The 20,280-nt window shown below is 41.5% G+C and overlaps 1 protein-coding gene across 3 annotated transcripts in view; it reads left to right on the top strand.

Moving 5' to 3' along the window:
- esamb (endothelial cell adhesion molecule b) overlaps window positions 1-20,280 on the top strand; it is a 32,854-nt gene that overhangs the window by 7,865 nt on the left and 4,709 nt on the right. For 2 of the 3 annotated variants that reach the window (XM_088380042.1, XM_088380043.1), the window contains 2 exons: window positions 18,953-19,098; window positions 20,023-20,224. In XM_088380042.1, coding sequence (XP_088236168.1) covers window positions 18,953-19,098; window positions 20,023-20,224 — 348 coding nt within the window. Of the gene's footprint in view, window positions 1-18,187; window positions 18,486-18,952; window positions 19,099-20,022; window positions 20,225-20,280 lie in introns of those variants that run through there. The other variant, XM_088380044.1, reaches the window with a different exon arrangement.

The following is a 20,280-nucleotide window of genomic DNA, read 5'->3' as shown; positions in this document are numbered from 1 at the left end:
TTGCACAAAATATATCATCTGGATCCAGATACAGTTTTTAAGTCTATTTTAATCCATTTTTAAAATATACCTGGATCCACATGATTTTATTTCGTGCAACCTCTTGTCGGAGTACATAGATTTTTGCTCAAAATGTACTCTGAATTTATCATTTAACTCTACAAATTTGTATTAAAAAAGCACAATATAATTCATAAAATGCTTCAAATTTACATGAACATAGTTAAATTGCAGTCTGAAAATTTAATCTACAATATAATTCTCACAAATTTACTTGAAAATAAATATATTAGCACAATACATAACTTAAACGACTCATTTTGGGGCCTTTGGGGAGCCTTTATGGTGTCCAAACAAAGTTCTTAGAGGTTAAATAATCAAGTATTGAAGCCGTTTAAATTGAAACATGGATTTTCCCCTTCTAACCAGATGATTGAATATATGGTATGCATGTATTTGTGTTCAAATCGAGAACTTGACTTTCTCTTCAAGGTTAAAGCTTCACTTACTTCCATGTTTTGCAAAGTCAAATGCAAGAACGAGCGTGCTGACAAGTCATAAAATGTCTTTTTTTTGTATCTTTAGCTTTCAATTCCACTGTGGTTGTGTCGCCTGTGTTTTGAACCAGGCTGGGAGGGGGCGAGGGGTGGGGGGTGCTTTTAAGCACACAGCAGAGAAGCACTTCTTCATCTTAAGAGGGCATAATGTTGTCTCGGCACGCTTGAACGCTCCAAAAATGAATTTCGACGACGATGATGTTACTTTATCGTCCCCAGTGAGCTGGGGAATGACATAAAAGCAGAGATTTACCTGGAAAAAATAGAAGCAGACATGCTCACGTGATGATTTATTTATTTGGCAGACAATGACTGCACTGATCTGCTCTGATGAGGTCCTGCCTAACCTTCGTGTTAATAGCGGCTGCTTTAAAAGTTGCTATTTAGTAGACCAAAGTGATAATTGCGTCACCAAGCGTACGCAAACGTTTGCACGCATTAAATATGATTAATTTGTCCAAAGCGGCTCATACTGTGTATAATTCAGATGCTCGTCGGAGAAGCCCCGAAGGCTCCTCAAACTTGTGTGAGTCAACTGAGCACTGCGTCATTTTTCGTTTAGCATTTTTGGTGAACATTTGGATTTAGTCAAGCGTCAACACATGCCGCCTTCATTGGAGAGGTCACGTCCATAAGTATCGGGACACGGACAAAAAAAAAATCATGTGGCACTCTCATAAATGTTATGTCGGAGTGAAGTTTTTTTTTTTTTAAACTTGAAGTCAAGTCAAAAAGTTTTTGAACAATATTTGTGCTCCCACTCGTCACGTGCTCATGACCAATCACGGCTCATCCGTTTGGCACTGTGATGTCATTTTCAGTTGACAACAAGTAGCAAAATGGCCGCCCTCTGGGAGTCGAATCAAAACATCCGGATCTGGCTCCTTGATTCATATTCCACAAAGACAATATGAATCAATATTAATGAATAAGAAAATGTTTAACTTCCTCTTTAAATGAACGTTTGAATAGGAATTTGAATAGTCGAAACATATTTTGTTGTCGCAGATGCTAAAAGCAGAAAATGAACAAAAACTGTGCAATCTCGGCGAACCCTCTGCTCTGATGATGGACTCGAATCAGGGTGCAGCTTCTTTATAACCATTAACGCCTTTATGTTTGAGTACATGCCAGCTATGTCACATGACTGATCTCTCAAAGTGCGCTGAGGACGGTGCCAAGGTGACTCGAGCTCGCAGTCGGAATGTAGCGTTAGCTCGGTTTGCAAATTAACGCCTCGTAGCGAAACGGTTCTTTTTCAAGACGTGTGGCGTGGACCTCGTGTTTGCCCGCCTGGTGGTGGAACCGCATCCCATCGACATTGAGCTCTGAGGATCATCTCATTTTATCATGTAGGGCTTCATTAGCTGAAGTAGAAATTAGGCCAGTGTGGAAACAAACTGTTTTCCCATCAGGAAGTCTCAGAGGGAATAGAAAAGGTCTTAAGGTACAAAATAATTTTGATCTTTGCAGATTTTAAACCTCTTTTTTAATTTTTTTTTTATACTCACAGGAAATCAGTGTAAAGAATCCAAGCAGTACATTTTGGACCAATGGAAATACTAACTACACCACTAAAATAATGCAAAAAACATTTTTTTAAAAACTGGTTTAACTAAATTTTAACCAGGTTTACTGTCAAACTAAATAAAACAAAGAAAATGACTCATGTTTTTCAACCAACCAAACTTAAAAAAAGACCAGCTAGCTAAACATAATGGCAAACACCATTGACATGCTATCGGTTAGCATTCGTCACAGTTTTATTACACTCACAACGAATATGTGAATACAGACCTTTAAAATATTTACAAGCATGTTTTATGTGATCATAGAGGTCAGTAGGTCATGTGGGAGATTTTATCGTTTGTTACCGGCAACCTGTACCCATCTCTGGAATCTAAAAACTCGAAGTAAGTGACATTTAAATGCAACACGATGCCCATTATTCTTCTCTGTCAGTGACACAATCTCGTGTGGAGACGATAGTGCCGCGCTGTACATCTTCGCTGTCACTTTACTGAGCCGAGTGCATTTCGGCAAATTACACACTCACATACACATACACACCAGCAGTACCACCTCGACGCCATGCATGGCTGCATTTGTTAGGCTGACACATACCTTAGTGTGGGTGTTTCACAAGGCTGTCTAATTGACCACACACACACACACACACACACACACACACACACATAGACCCCCGCCGAGGTTCGAGATGCTGATTACAGGCAGGAAAATGCAAATAACTCTCCAACTCTCTAAAACTAGGCCAGATTAGTTGCTAGCCTCACAAGTCGTACAATTTCAACCAGTTCAATTTTATTATTGCGACGTCAGCAAAACGTGAGAAACTTAAGCTGAGCTCAGCGTGTGTGGAAGCCGACAGGTGTTTCTTCGTGATCATGTGACTTTAAGAAGGTGGTCAAGACTAGCATGGTGATGGATATTAGCAGCGACGCGGCACAGCTTGTCTCTTAAACGGCATTTGAGGAGATGGGGCGGGAAAAAAAAAAATTCTTTGTCACAGTCTGCTGGCTCGCTTCTGCTCCGTGCTTACAAATATAATACGATTACATTTTGGCCGTAAAGATCGGATTCGATGCCCATTAGGTTGTTCATTCACCCCCCCCCCTCCCATCCAGCCGCCGCCGACTCGAAGGCGAACGTGACTTCCAAGCGTCATTATATTCACACACCAATCAGCATTTTGCGCTGGCGAATCGCTCGCTTTGATGTTCGCTACAGTACACCCGCATTAGCCATTTTGCCATCCACGGCCCACACGTTATCTAACTGGCCTACAATGCTAATCAGCCAAAAGAATCTTTTAGCGAGCGCCGGGGCCACCAAAGCGCAAATACGAAGGAGCCGAGGCATCACTTTCCTTCCCTGAGAGAACTTACATTAAATATATGTGTTCATTCACTAACAATAACAAAATGGCCTGTAATCCGATTTTCTATGACGCTCCTATGAAATTGGTATTATGTATTTGGCAAATTAAACATTCAAGAGATCCGGTTGAGGAAAAATCTCTCAGACCAAGGTTCCAGAACATCATCATGATGTAAAGAATGCATTACAGTTCATTAACATGATTCTTGTGTTGTTTGCTCTCCTGGCACAAATCCATTTGCTCCACTCGTAAGCTGCTCCGAATAAGCCAATTGATTGTCTGACTAATGTAAAGTGGAAGGAGGTCTAATGCACTCCATTGGCAAGCATCCTGCGTGTTTTCGTTTACCCGCAAAATCACCACGCGGCTATTAGCTAATATTTTGGTCATCGCCGTCTTCCGATTTGATGATTTTCGGCATGCCTCCTTGCTCGTGCAACATGACCTGTATTCTATATCACAGGCGTACCTAATATTGTGGCATGTCCTTCACACTTTTGTAGGTCTATTGTAAAATGACGAAACTGTCGGACAGGTTAAGAAACTGCTCTTAGAATTTGATGTATTTTATTCAAACAATTCTCTTCTCTTATTTCCTACCACCCTCACACAGAGAGTAATTGGCAATTATTAGTAAAAGCTCCCGACCAGATTCTCCGTGACAGTCAGCGTCTTTTTTACTCCCACTTGCTCGCTGACATGTAAAGTCTTTTTTTTTTTTTTTTAATGTGTGCATCTTAGATGAATCAGTTGTGAGCTGGCTCACCAGTTGTTCACATCTTCGTGTGACTAACGATGCGGCCGCCGCTGGTCACCCCAGTCGGACGCCCGAAGGAGATGAGACGTTCTACCTCGTTTTGCCTCCTCGTCTCCTTCGCAGGGGGGGAGGACCTGAGGCGTGTGTAATGCCGCCGGAGGTGTCCCTGCTGATTGTGGCCTATAAATGATTTATCTCACCAAGTGAATCATCACCCCCCCTCCCACACCGGGTGTGGGTCGTGATGATGCGAACCAGGTGCACCTGTTACAATCACTCGTGAAGACTTTTGAATGCTCACTTTCAAAGTTGTTTGACCTTTTAGTCACGCGTGTTTTGAAGCTCCATCTCGGAATATTTTGACAGCGCCAGAGGAAACCTGCCAAAGTCTCGGTTTCATCCCAATTATTCTCTTTTATATGAAGGAAAAGATTCGCGTCCACACTTGCTGAGACAGGCAGAATATTTTTTCCTTTATTATTATTATTATTTTAAATGATTTCAAAAAAGATGACACCAGTAAGTCTTTGATGTGAACTTGTTTTTCTTTTATCCCGTTGAGGAAAAAGTATTTTCTAGGGGAAATGAAACGCTGGTATGGAGAGAAAGATTTTTTTTTTTATGTCGGAAAGGAAAATGGGCCATCTGAGGGGAGTGCGGAAAGATTATTGGCTGTTATAGTTGAGCAATTTCGGGATTTTTCTTCTCTCCCCTGCTAGCTAGGTTACTTTCAAAATGTCAGATGATAGGCAAATCGCTGCTTCCGTGCCTCTGGAATCGTCCTCTTATTTCTCTCGTGGAGAAGAAAGCTGAGATTAGTATTCATTGAAGGGTGAGAGGCAGGTTGCGCCTTTCACCAGATGGCAGGGGAGGGATAGCGTGGCCAGATTAATGCCGTCATCTGGCTGCAGGTGTAACCCGGTGTTCCGAGCTCCGGGCACGTTCACGTGAAGGCCAATGAAGGTCCCCGGGGTCACTCATCTATTGGAAAAGTCTTCCGACAAGGAAGGCTAGCTTGTGCGGCAAATTAGTTTTCAGAGTTTGCTAGTTTTTGTTAGCGTTTTTATTTTTAATGCCGTAATTGTTTTAGTTTTGGGTTGATTCGTTTTTTATTCAAGTGGAAAAAGTCACAATAAGTATTGTGTCGTGAAATATCAACAAAAATACAATTTAAAAAAGTATTAATAACAACCTTGTGTGTTAGCTGTTGGTGTGAAATCAGTGCTAGTTTTTGTTAGCTTTTTTTCATGTTATAATTGTTTTAGTTTGGGTTTTATTCGAAGCTAAAAAAGACAGTGTTGTAAAATATCAACAAAAATTTCCATTTAAAACAGTATTAACAAGGTTGTCATGTTAGCGTGTTAGCTGTTGTCCTTTAAAAGTCATATGGAGGATTTTTTGTTTTGTTTTGGTCCCCGTGGCTTTGAAACAAATTGCCTTCCGAATGAATACCTTTGGCCTGTCAATGTTGCTAAGAAAAGGAATGAGAGTGTTTTTGTATGTTCAGTTATCTGTCAAAGGCAAGAATAATTGGCTCGTTGGGATGACTGCGATTTGAAGGCGGGCCCGAGTAATGACCAGACCGCCGCTTGACGTGACACTCCCGCCTGCTAGCGTCCCCACATGCCATTAGTGCGCGACCACCGCCACGTTTGATAAGAAAGATGTCTCCTCGGCGACGTCGTTATATCGGACCCGTACGGTGGACAGCCGGATCAATTACGGGGCTGCGTCTTTATTGTCCTGTTGGCAAAGAATAGAAAGAAAATCAATGAGCGTCCGTAGTGCTTCACCCTAACGGTAGTGAAACTTGGCTGCGGAATAGATTAAAAACGTCTTTTCAGCAAGTTCAGGGTCACGTTTTTAACCTCGGGTGGGTGATAACGATTAACGCTTTTAATTCATTTAACAAGGAAGCACATTGTGAACAAAGAACAGGAATGAAAGAGGACCAGCATTTTTTCAATTTCTTCATTTTTTTACTTTTAAGAGACATGACACAGTCAAGCTTAATGGCATTGTTTTTCTGCTAATGTCGAAAATGGTTCAAGCAGCAAAAAATGTTCGGAAAAAGTCATGGATGCGATTAGCGGTACTGATAACAACGTTAGTCCCAATAAAAATTCCCTAACATACTCCAATAAAGCTAATCCGCGTGTCCACATCAGCGATTCTGCCATTAGAATGAGATTAGTTCCACCACAGTATGAAGATTATTTTAATTATCATATGATCCATTTTTATTTCACCCAAGCCAGATTAACTGTGCCGAGAATTTTCCCTCCATCGCTGCTTATTTCTCTCACCTGACCCAATCCCAAAATCATGCCACTTTAAAGTCTGACTCTTAAAACCCTAATTTGAAACCATAACTCAGACGTCTTACCCAAAACCTTAATTTGCAGTCAACCAAGATTTAATTTCCAAAAAATCCAGGTTTGTCTTGAAACCCTAAAGCCTCACCGGAATATAACATTCAATCGGAACATTAAGTATTTTCTTTTGCTCATTTCTATTTCCAGCCCGGGTTTTGCCGGTATGTTCACGTGGTCATCTAAATTGCTGTGGCGAACACAGCTGTGTCTATTCTCGAAGAGCTACTCAAACATGGTTTAAAAAAAAAAAAACGTAACCATGGTACCTGCCGCAGACATCATTTCTGATGTTCAGCTCTAAATCGTCAACTTGCACACGGTATTAAGTCAGCTATCAAATGAGATAATTTCTCCGCTTGCCATCATCAAAGCGGTCCGATTGTCATACTTAACATGAGTGACTCAATTTGAAATTTATTTTTGCTTTGACACAATAAGCAGCCACAATTAAATAGTGAGCAGTTCTCGAAACATTAGACCCTGCGCTATTTTTTGCTACGTCCAACTGAAGCAAGGAAAACGTAAAACAAAAACAACTACACATAGTTGAATTTATTCTGCTAGCTTAATGCTAACAAGCAATAGCTTCAACTGTATGTTATGGTGCATATAAGCAGTTGGTAGTGAAAATGGTGCGCCAGGTTTAATTGACTCATCCGAGTCCAGTGAGTCTTTTGGTTAAAAAATAAAATGAGATGGCAGAAGTGAGAGGAGATGACACAAACTGGCTGCTTGCACTGATGTAAAGCCAACAGTTGTCTTCTTTGGTGCCAGGTATCAAGAAGCATCTGCGAATGCATAAACATGTCCAAGGTAGAATCAGAAGCTGCAGGTGTGTGTTTATAAATATATGATATAATAATGGGGAAAAAAATGCAATTACATTATTTTTCAAAATCCTTTTGCCCTAAAATCAGGCATTAATTCAAACCTAAAATGTTATTTTTGTCTACAACCCTAATGTTGATAAGCAGTCGGAAAAATAAATGTTATTTTTTTTTAAAAAAAGAAGAAACTTCAACAAAAAGTCAAATAAGAGCTTCAAAGTGAAAACAAGGCAACATCGGGAAACTCCAGAAATGTGTCATTAACCCCCCCTCCCCATATTAAAAAATATTTCCATGATCTTGCGAGTCGTAAGTGATCAGAACATTTGTGCGGCTTTAGCAGGATTTAAATGTCTTTCATTATTCATCTGTTGGCTGTCACGCAGGCTAATTATCCAAACGAAGACCAACACGGAGACACTTTTGAGTCAAATCCCGCAGCGGAGATGAGTGTCATGCCTTTAATCTTCTTCCAATCAGCCCAATGTCAGGCGAGTGGCTTCAAATGAGAGAACAAGCTTGTCAAATGAGAAAGACGTAAAAGCATTGGCGTATATTTTGGTGACGCATCTTTGGGAAAGAAACATGCTACAGACGTTGCTATCTTTTTTGAGCACAAAAAAAAATCCTTCTTGTCTGTGGCAAATGAACAGACATGAGTTTTCTAATATGCAGTTTGGCTTGACTCATTAGTGTGTTCTTGATTCAATTAAGATCGTTCATTACTGACCGCGCATGATTTTTATTAGAGGCAAATGTTTGGAATGTGACTCGGTTTAGTCTGAAAAATGCCAAATAAGTATTATATATAATATATATTATATTATATTGCATTATATTATATTATATTATATTATATTATATTATATTATATTATATTATATTATATTATATTATGTTAATATTTACAGTTTACGCTTCTGGGAAGTAAGCTTTGCTATAGAAAATGAATTCATGGATATTTTTCCTGAAAGTTTTAATCGATGTTCAACTTTTCCACCTTCCACTCTATTTCAAATATCATACCCGATCGGTCCAGGCACTATTATGATGATGCAATACTTGCACTCTATCATATCTTTCACACTCGGTGCACAGTGGCAGTCTTGTTCCTGCCACAATAGATGAGCTCCCAGCCTCCCATGTCAAAGAGCCACGGTCGTGTTATGACGTTGTCTCGTCCGCCCTCCCTTCGCCTGCCAAAGCCAGCTTGCGCTGATAATGAGATTAAAGCGCGAAGAAGCATCTTAGTGACCCGGCCTTGGAAACAGACCATTTCGCTCGAGACCAGGTCTCAAGATTTCGGTCTCTGATTATGACCGAGAGGCCGTAAACCCGTCAGGCGGGTAGTTTTTTTCGGAAAACAGCACTAATTCATTTAATTTGAGAAAAACAACGGCGTCAAATGAGGTTTACAGACACGTTTACGTTTCGATCTATAAAAGCCTCCTCCGCAACAACAACAGCATATGGAGACGGGAAAAAGAAAGACTTTCCCCTCCATCAGTGGCTTCATCCATCTCCACTAATCAATGCTCTGTGGAATTGTGGCTGAATTAAAGGCTTAACCCCTTTGCTGCCAACTGGCTGCAAAGATCTTAACACAATCACGGCTTTAGGAAAGGCAATTTAATGCGTATTGAAACGCTCTGGGTCATACCGTGTCGTGCTGGAGCAAATCTGGCCATTCCCATCAGCTTTGATGCTTGATGCACTCAATATGCTCCATTTGTGATTAGCAATTAAAGTTGCAATTGAGGACAATTGCATTTGAGTCCAGGTAATGGTTTTGAAAATTTGGAAAGACACTTTTAGCGCTCAGGTGGTTCAATTTAGCCGTTGGTGTTGTGATGCTAATTTTGAAACTGGGATTGAATAATTGGCTGATGTATCTTTTGGTGTAGCGGTAGATCTGATTTTGGCTAGCACTTCAAATAATGATATATATATTCATATTTTAATGTTAAGGGTCTGATGTTAGTGTATTTAGATAGCTAATGAGATACCTAGCAATTTAAGTAGCTAGCTTGTTAGTTAGCTAGCACCAAACTGCTTTTTGGCAGCTCCCCCATGTTTGTTTTTCTTGTTTTTGGGTGATAAACATTTTGGCAGTAACTGATGTAATGTCGGCTGAGACCTTCTGCTAATACGATGCTCTGAAATATGTAAATGAGATTATGAGTGGAAAGGTCTATAAGCGACATCAAAAATCCTTGTTGAGAAATAGGTCAACATCCACATTACGGCTGGTCTCTCCAAGTGTCATTTGTTCCGGTCAGTCATAGATTAATTATATAACGTTTTGAGGGTTAGTAACAAGCCCACCCGGAGATAAGTGTTTTTACAATCAAAACAAATGAGACTTACCCCACATGGCCGCTAACCAGATTGAAGCATTGACTGAATTTCTACACCCAACAGATTAAATGGCAAATCTGTTGCCATTAAGGTGCCAGATTTTGATCAACTTATTGGAGCCGAGAAAAGTAGCTCAAGAGGATTACACAAAAACCAGAATAAAACCTCTTTCATGTGTCTTCGATCATTACCCGGAGATGCCACTTGTTCGGCCTCGGGGGAGTCGGCGGTCTTAATCCCGATGTTGAAGGCGAGCCGTGTGTTTAAATGCATTCGTAAAGCGGACCCTTGAGAGGCCTTAAGAGCTTCTGCCAGCCCATCGATCATGTCAGGCGTGTCGGTGCCATCGAATGCTTTCACTTTTGAAATAATCCATGTTGATTGAGCTCCTCGCACCTTTCCAACGCTTGACGGGGCCTCCGTAATTGGGTGGCAGGCGAGCCACACGCCAGCCGTGCTCTGAGAAGCCTTGAAATGATCTGATTAGCCGTGTCGACACTTTACGGCGTGCCGTTTCTGATTCCAGGAAGGAGGTCGCATTCTAAAGCTGAGTTATGTTGTCCATTGAATCGTGGTGTGGTTTTAGGTTCTGATTACTATTTGAGCTTTTCCGGCCTTAGTTTTGTAGCAGCTGGAGAATGGCTCATAAAATATTTAAGAGCCTGCAAAGAACCTTGGAATCTTCATCAGTTGTAACCTGAGCTGGAATTTAGACTCACCGTCAAGTACGTCATCTAACAATTCAATTTTGGTGGCTTTAAAATTGAAATTAAATGTGTTGTCAATAATGTCGCATGGATTTAACATCTCCGCTGTTGCCCCCATGCGTCATTTCACACATTTGGTAGTTCGCCACACTCATTTGTAAAACTGCATTTTCACACCAAGAAAGACACTAATTAAAAATTGGCCCGGGACCATCATCATCATCATTGTCGTCGGACTTCTCCGTGCGTCTGTTGGCACGATGGTTGTGACAGTCATTTTCTGCGTGAAACATATAAGAGAAGGGTGAGAACTCTCGCCGGCGGCCAGCTAGCGGATGACGTTAGCGGACGAGACAGCTTCTCATGCATCGCTCTGTCAAGACGCTAGCCTACAATCCTCGAGTCTACGCTCAACCGATTTTCCTACAAAAAACAGACTTTTTTTTTGGGGTCGGCTCAAATCAGGTTTTGGCTTAGCACTCCTGGCTCAGCTCTCCTTAGACAACCGTCCTGATGGCACACAAGCGCGCCCCGAGCGTCATTTTTTTACAGATCAACTTCTTGTGTCATCCTCCATCAGGGAACGGAGCTCTGACTGGACTACCCCGGGATGGGAGATTGTCGCATGTATCACAGAAATAAATGCCAGCATGGTCACTTGCTCTCTCACTGTGGAAACTGAACTTTGGTAGAAACAAAGTTCGACCACTTTGTCAATTGTGATGAATTCAAGAGCGGCGAATATTTAGCTTCATGTCGAAGGTCTCTTGGCTGTCACTCACGTTGCCCCCCCCACCCCTCCCCTTGGTGCAAGCGACCCAATTTCCTTGATCAGGTGAGCTGCCATCTTGCTGGATAACAGTGTCTTTAGGGCAGCGTCTTTTTTTTTTTTTTTCTACCAATGACCCAATTTGAAGCAGGCGAGACGTCTCCTCTGTTTCTGGCAGCCGGTTCGCATTGAGTGAGAGCTGTTACCACAAGACGTGGCACGAGGCGAAAAGAGCTGAGGGGGAAGAAAATTGAGGTCTAGGAGTGTGTGCGAGCTGACTGGTATACCCAACTTTTCCTTTTTTTTCTTTCTTTTTTTTGGGTCTCCAACACAAGCTCCAGAGCAATTGTTTTGACTCGGCAGGTTAAACCTGGTATAATGGGCTTTGGCTTCAGGGGAGTAGAAGGCCAATAGATCTTTCCCGCACCTTTCGAAATGGCTACTTGCACTCTGGAATCGAGGAGAAAGCAGAAAAATCTGATAGATAGCGATCTTGGGTCTCATAAAAAATTTGTAGTATTTGTTAACAGTTTCTGGACCCATTTTAAGAAAATGTTTGATATCTATGTAGTATCACATTTGGCTATTTTTAGAAGCATTAAATGAGCTTTCTTACTTGCTAAGTATTCCGTAAAAGATATTAAAAATCAGAAATCATTTTAGTTTTTATTGTATTTTTTATTGTATTTTTTATTTTCTATTTTTATTTATTTATTTTTATATTTTACATATTTTTAAAAAATAATAATAATATTTTTATGTGAGCCTAATGTTCCCATTCTATCTTTTCGAAAGAAATGCCACAGTACCGACACGTTCAATCATATTGTAAAATGACAAGGAACTCATCGCGTCATAGCCTCTCCAACTGAGCCGTACGAATCGAATCATAATCCCGCTGAACCGAATCGAATCATTCCACTTTAAAATGCCCTTGAATCGTATCGCGCCGCACGTGTCGAATCATCCTTTCTCTCCGAGATTAACTCGGCGGTTCTCTTTGGACTGTGACTGAATTTGAATACGACACTTTTCTTTGTTGACGTATAGATTTCCACTTTTTCAACCCTCCCCAAAAAAACGAAATGTCACCGCTACGGGTGGAAATACGCTGACGCCGGATTATTGCGGTCACCAAAATGATATCAGCGAGCATTCTTCAATCCCGCGCTGAATGCTCAAGCAGCCCGGCTGCAGGGCCGCTCCGGCTCCTCCTGACCCTGCGCCGAGACCTCGCCGCCAAAAGAACATTTTCCCTACAGGGATCAATAAAGCGTCACATTAGCCGGGTAATGTACAACAGCGAGGCGAGAGCATTACCTGCTCCATATTAATCACGGCCGTGATTCGCCAGCGTGCCTGACGCACGAATGTCGCTCCCGCTCGCCGCTAAATGTCACGCGTGATGGCGGCGGGGAACTGCCGAAGAGGCGTGCAGAGCTGGTGGACTAATAACCACTTGATTTTATTCAAATGGCATTTAAGGTTACATGTGACGCTTTTATGCCAAATATGTCCGGGAAACGAACCACTTTCAAGCGGGTCGCTCACATCATACGTGCGATCCAGATTAGGCCCATCACTGCTTTACTTGAGTCACTTTGAAGATTTGACTTTCAATTTTTATTTTATAACCACATTCTCAACTTAGCGGGTGTGTCGCTTTAAGTGCTCTATCTAAAGACTCCACTTTTTGAAATTTCTTTAACCCACTTTTTTCCATGTGCTCCGTTTCGCTTTCGCTATCCTGGCTCATTATGCGGCGAGAATTCTAGCCGTCATGTCCTAAATACATGCTATTATTAGATATTTATTTTAAATATTGATTCGGTCGATGTAATGGCTCTTGTTAATTATGCATCACTTCATTTCAGCGCGTAAGGTAAAGACGTGTTGAGACGCGTCATGTGATCTGCAAATGTAGCGTGCTGTGATTCAAACGTTAGCATGGTCTGCTGCATGTCGATGTGCGTTGAAATAAAGTCAAAATAATGAAGCACCTTGAATATATTCCAATATTGATGTATGTGTGGGCTTTGACTCTTTCATTCCCCCCCCCGCCATCAATTTTCGAGGCGTTGGATTATTTGATGCAGCATGGGCAGATTATAAAGATCATCCTGTGAGTTCTCTCTGATGACGTCCCAGTGGAAATCTGAAATCAGATCACTCCACTTGTTAATTACTAGTGGCAACGCAAGAAAGACTCGGCATCACCCCGCGGGCGGCGATGTGGCCGGTTCATCGGGTGTGGCGGCGCGCTTTATCGAGATCTCCTCGGCGGCCGGTTGCGGACTCTGTTGTGGCGCAACATTACATGGCAGGCCTATTTAAGTTTCTGCATTGCCTTTCATTGCCTGCCCGAAAGTTGGCGAGGGAGGTCAATGTGGGAATGATGGACAGCTTGGATAAAGAGGCCGCTGGCAGCCGCCCGTTCGAGTCTGGCTGACCATTCCTACATCCAAATTTACTAGCATTGGTGTTGGATGTAGCGTAACGCCCTGCTATTGGCGCAGGATAGTAACAAAGCTGATGAATAAAACTAATTGACAAATAAGAAATTAAAATGATCTTAATAGTCTTTCCGGTGGCCATTTAAGCGTTGGATGACAGGCAGACCGATTTGGCGCAGCTCCTCTTGGCTCATCGATACGGCACTAATATTAGTCATTCTTCACGGAGGATAAAGAATATGTGCGGCACTGTTTGTGTTTAATCTGTCGCTTAAAACGTAGCACAGCAACGTAGCTCCTATTTAACGTTAGCATTATGCTAGCAGAGTCAAATGCTAATCTATGTGGTTGTGGTAAATACATAAAATGTCATTTTTTGTTTCGGTCTATTTTGACAGTAAACTACAACTGGGAAGAGCATGAAATCTATTTTTTAACAAATATACTTATCTGCATATCTACATCTCAAGATAGTCATCAACAAATCGCAAGGTACAAATAGAGAACCATTTACAAAATTGTTTAATGTCTTGTTCGGCAATTCGTTTCAGCGATGAAGTCATATTGTCATGATTAATCGCTTTCAAATGACGGTCCTAAATAATAGAGGACATTTAAAAGCAGTTTGCCCACCGCAGACGAGAAGACATCGGATTCCCAAACTTGCACACTCCGGCAAAGTTGCTCTACAATAGCCGTCTTTGTTTCCCCACATACATAAACACCTACATCCCCAGTGTGTGCTATTTGCATGTGATCAAAGCATCAGCCCACTTTCCCCATGCTCTGCCTCAAACCCAACACACTCGCTGCTACCCCCCCCCTCCCCCCCGCCCCCATTCCCCATTTGTCTGTCTTGCGTTTCATGTTTGCATCAGCTCTGCGGGCATTGTGTTAAATGTGTTTGCTTGTCAAAAGGAGCTAAGAAACACGGCACACGCAAAGCGTCACATGCCGCCACTTTCTGCATCATCACGCTTGTAAATAAAAAACGGCACAAAAGGTGAAGGACAAAGCAAGAGGACTCAATGGCGGGGTACATAATGTGATTATAACGAGGCGTCGGTGATGAAGATGGAGGCAATAATGTCTCAAATGACTTCATGTTCTCGCGCTATAAATAGTTGGGGTGTAAATAGTTGCACTTGCGTTGTACGGAATAAATGCTTTATGACAAGAAAGCTTGCGTATTTATCGGGATGGGTGCTTCGTGATTTATTAAGACGAGTAAACATCTCCTTCAAATAGACACCTGCTTTGTCTCCATCGTGATGGACGGAAATGTTCACACGTGCACACGATAGTAAATGGCGAAGCCCAGTTGAACGTGATTCAGTTGCTAACCAAAACAGGAGCAGAGGAGCACCGCATGTTGAAAATGTATGAAAGGCGTTACCGTGGTGTAGATTTTTTTTTTTGTGTGCCAAAATTTTAATTCAAACGGGACAAAACAAAATAGTCATGAGAGCTCCAAAATGGAAAGTGTGCTAACTTATTAGCATAAAAGGGAGCAAGCCATTAACAATATCAATAATTTGTAAAGAAAAAAAAAAATCTCAGTGGCGCACATTTGTTGATTAAAATAGGTCCTTCTAAAAAAAAAAAAAAAAAAAGAGATGCTACACCTCAAGGGAATATCCTTTAAAGCAATAAACAAACAATCGTTTTTTATTTTCTCTTTATGGAGCTTCTGCTCTGACCCCGAGCTGTTACAGTGATGATAAAACTATTTATGTTTGTTGATATACTTTAGCACGTGTGAGCATTGCTGCAAGTTGTGTATGTGTGTGTGTCACCTCACGCATGCGTGTGGGTGCGCGCGGAGAATCAATTTAAAACACAATCAAAAGTTAAGAGGGATTAAAACCAGTGTGCCCGAGATAGTTGAAAATAGCTGCAGAGATTATACTAATGTAATCCAATTTAAAGGCGCCTTTCCCCAAATATTTATTATTGAGTCGCCATCTGTTTTGAAGCCTGTAGGGTCAGTCCAACATGCCGTTTGACACCGAGCGGGCTATTTGGTTGTCCTACATTCCTCCCTCCATCTTTCCTGTCTGTCAAAATCTTACAGAATAACCGATTCGCTCCATTGTCGAATCTGTCGCGAGTTTTCAATTTGGTCAAAGTGAAATTTTAAAGTCACCCTGAGTCCTGTGCCTCTATGCCGAAGGATGGATGGATGGATGGATGGATGGATGGATGGATGGATGGATGGATGGATGGATGGATGGATGGATGGATGGATGGATGGATGCCATGTTGGCTGTGTAGGTATAATAATAATAATAATAATAATAATAATAATAATAATAATAATAATAATAAATAAAAATGAAAAATAAAAATAAATAAAAATATAAATAATAAATAATAATTAATTTTAATAATTATAATAATCCTAATAATAAATTTTATTTTTTGTATGAATGTTGTGATCGATGTATGGAGACTTGCTCAGTTCGAGTTTTGGCTCTGTTGAGAGGGACTGACATGAGAGGAGCAAGAGAAGGCTTGGAAGCAACCAGAGATTAGTGCATGAGATAGACCTGGGCCGCTTAAAGAGGATCACTTTATCTTCACACAGGACTTTACATGGCTCCCTCGGGGCTTTTGACTGAGCCACGCACTTTTTATCCTCCGCTTGATCTCATACATACACACACACGCGCGCGCAGAGACACGCACACACTACGAGGACATATTTTGATTTTATTTTGGGGACTAATAAGAGCCGCACTCTCTTGTTGCTCCACTTTACAGCCATTTATTAGATTCTATCCTGTGTTTATCATGCCGTTTTAATGATGATGCGATCTTATCTCCTCATTAGCCCTCCGATGGCAACATAGGAATGTGCTGCCCCCTGTAGGCAAATATTGGTATTACATAAGGCTCGAACGAGAGCTTAGGGCATTTTGGACCCAACTCAAAAAGATAGATATTTAGTAATGCAAATACTAAATCACCAACTTTAAAATAAAAACTAGGCCATTTATAATATCTGTAAAAACAAATACCCAAATCATAAAAATGTGTTTTGATTCATCAAGCTCAATCAATCTTGCTTTTGTCACTTGTAATATGAAACAATCCCGGTGGCGCAGCTTCCTTCTATTTTTCTGCCGCAGCTCTTTACTCTTAAATTTGGGAACCCTCTGCCCTAAACAATTATTGACTTTAAAGAGAAGAATCCAATTAGCCGACATTAAGCATAACTTCCTCCGCCTTTGGGCCAAGTGGAAATTAGGACAATGTTGAACGGAGCCTTCATGGAATCATATGCGAGCGGCGTTTATTGGCCGATTCCGCTTGAGCTGGGATTCATCTCGGAACACCTCTGTCTGCTTCTCAACCCAGATGGAGACGGCTGTGGATTAAGCGAAGATTTTCCTTCGTTTCATAAACAAGTGAATGACACACTAAACCTCCTCAATGAAGCAGACAGAAGAGTATTATCCCCCCCCCCCCCGTTTATCATCATCATCATCATCAGTCTACAGTCCACCTGATCATCCGTCGTGATTGCATGATGTTGATTAATCAAAATGAAATATTGCATCATTCCAGACATCCTCATTCTCAAAACCTTCCCCCCCCCCCTCCAATTTTTGTTGTTGTTACATAATGTTACAGCAGATCCAAGGCGGTTTATTGGTTAGCGCTAGCTGGAGATGAAATTGGAGCGCTAACAGGATTTGTGGAGGGTGGGAGGGGTGTTAAAGAAAGAAAGAAATATAACAGAAGGTATATAAAAAAAAAAAAAAAAAGACAATTCCTCTGTCTGAACACCGAAGCTGTGCCACATTAAGAATGAAAATGGCCTGCGGCGATGATGGCAGTGAAAGATGTAAATCTCAGTCGTGCAATAGATGCTTGAGGGTGACCTCAGCAAAGGAAAAATGGGAGGAATATTAGCATTTTTTTCCCCCGACACCTCACCTCAGTTTAATCCTTTTATTTAAAAAAAAAAAAAAAATCATTTTTTTTTTTTATAGATAGCTTTGTCTGCATCCTATGTTGTCATGACAACCAAACAGGACGGTGTAAGCTAGCATGACATGTCATGATTACATGTGAAGCAAAGTGATTAGCTCTGTTCATTTTTGATTACTCTGGTATCAAAGTGTATGTTTATGCGTGTGTGTGAGCATTATATCAATATCATCATATCCATGTCCGGCTGAGCTGTTTTACCTCACGTGAGGTGAGAGGATTGAGCCCGGGATTGTTCGGGGATTAGTCAACGGGATTTGACAGATTGAGAAATTAAGGAAGAGGAGCAACCACTGAGGCAGAGGTCACTTTGCCATTAGAAGCGGCAAGAAAAAAAAAAAAAAAGAAAAACAGAGTCACTGCAAGTAAACTTTTTTTCAGGTCACAAAAACAACTGGTCCAAATGCGCGCATCCCCACTCAGATCAGCTCAGCTCGGCCCAACCCAACTCCAATCTCCTAATTCCTCTGCCCTGCACATGCATGGAAAAGCCAGAAGGGGAAAGATGTTTCTGGCTGAACAGATGTGGACATTCAAGCTGTCCGTTTGTGGATCACAGCGCTCTCCCGCTCTTGATTGACCATTCTCTCTTGAGCGCTAAGCTCGTCAAAACCTTCCCGAGGACTTGGGTTCTCTATTTTTCCTTTTTTTTTTTTTTTTGTGTTATTTTCCCTTCTGGGTTGCTTTTCCTCCCCACAACATTCCAAACTGGAGACACACTCGGACTCCGATTGCTGGGATCATTTGATCCAGCTCCAGCTGTCTGGTTCTGGTGACTGGGCGCCTTGTGAGTCTTTTTGTCTGTCTGTCTGAATTTGAATGGGAAATGAAGTGGAGGTGCAGATGGAAATTTCACAATGATTTAATGACTTTTTGATGCTGATAGATATTTGGCAAAAGACATTTTTAGTACTAGCTTAATTGGCTGGTTAATTAAAAAAAAAAAGAATATCAATTACATCAATTGCATACATATAATATATATATATATATTTTTTTTAATTATTATTATTTTTTAAATATATAAAACAGTATTATATATAAGGAAAGGGGAATTGAAAAAGTCCCAAGCTTTTCTCCTATCAAGGGGATGCACAGTATTGGGACTAAATAAAACCTCGTTGACAGCCACGTGAATAAGAGACATTAAAAAACGTCATATTATATTGAGTCTTACCCATCGTGGTCAATGAAACGACCGAGCAAGCCATATTGATTATTAATAGGCAACACAAATTTATGCTACATTTCCAGGTGACAGCCAAAAGGTGGAAATCCCGCGGCAGGAGATGGAGGTGGTCAAGGGCCAGATGGTGGTGCTGCAAGCCTGGTACAGCCCCAGTTCGGATATTTCCAAAAACACCATCATTTGGCACTTCATTGGAAACCACTCCAAGCAGGTGAGATAAAGGCTTAAAAACACCCACAGTGAGTAATGTATCACTAAATAATGCAGAAAGTACTGATCTGGAGTTGACCATGCGATGACCTCCACGGGAATTGACAACGGTGATCATCTTTAGTGGGATTAAAGACAACACGGTGAATGGAGGTCATTGTGGCGCTGTCGAAGGAGAATACATGACGGAAGGATATGATACGGGACGTAGCGGTGGCCTTTAGATGTGTGTGAGAATGACGTCTATTTAACACAGCCAATGCTAAAGCTAATTAGCATTTATTTACAGTGCTTCAAACCGAACACAAATGGTTCAGCGATTAAAAAAAAAAAAAAAAAAAAGGTTGTAGGCGGACAATAATAACAATACTCTCGTCAGTCTTTGTCCCTTTTGAACATTAGTGCCTCACTGAGCTTTGAAAGGATTTGAGAGATTATTAGGAATTGCATTTTCAGTTCTAGGTAACTGTAATAAAACTCCACCAGCACCACTCACTATTTGGAAAATATTTTTATTTACTTGCGGGAGGTGGTCTTACATACGATGTCCTGAAAGGTCATCTGAGGGTGTGGGGTCATAAAGATGCTCCGCTGAGATGAACAATTTTGCAACACATGCCACGTCTAATTCGTTCCGGGAGCAAGTGAACCGAATGACATATTTCATCTGTAAATATTAGCACGTACAGCGTGCGTGAGTCTCGGCATGATTAATATAATCTAAACAGTTTCAGTGTCTGATGCCTGGCGGCTTATCTCGCAGAGAAAATCGGAAAAGTCGCCGTTTGCCATCTGCACACATCAGGATTATCTTTATGATGGACGTCCATTTCTGTTTATATGCTTAATCTCTACCGGCAAAGAAGCCTGCCAACCAATGCAATTAGAATGTATGATATGCAGAATTCATTTGATTCATTACCAGGTGATCAACTTCAGCTCGGGGGAGGTGGGCCACGGACAGAATGACTTCAGCACTCGGGCGGGCTTCAGCGCCGCCATGCCCTCCGCCAACCTCTCCATCTTCATCAACAACACGCAGGAGACGGACTCGGGGTCCTACGTGTGCGACGTCATCATACCCGGAGGCACCGGCCTTTCTGGACAGATGCGTCTTAATGTCAAAGGTAACGCCGCCCCCCCTGGCATCGCTGCATAAAGGTCAGGTGTGATCAGAAATGCC

The sequence above is a fragment of the Syngnathus floridae genome, chromosome 7 (assembly GCF_059516105.1).
Source record: "Syngnathus floridae isolate MCC-2025c chromosome 7, RoL_Sflo_1.0, whole genome shotgun sequence".
Classification (NCBI taxonomy): Eukaryota; Metazoa; Chordata; class Actinopteri; order Syngnathiformes; family Syngnathidae; genus Syngnathus; species Syngnathus floridae.
Note: the sequence above shows the minus strand (reverse complement) of the source record. Positions and strands in the feature narration are given on the sequence as shown.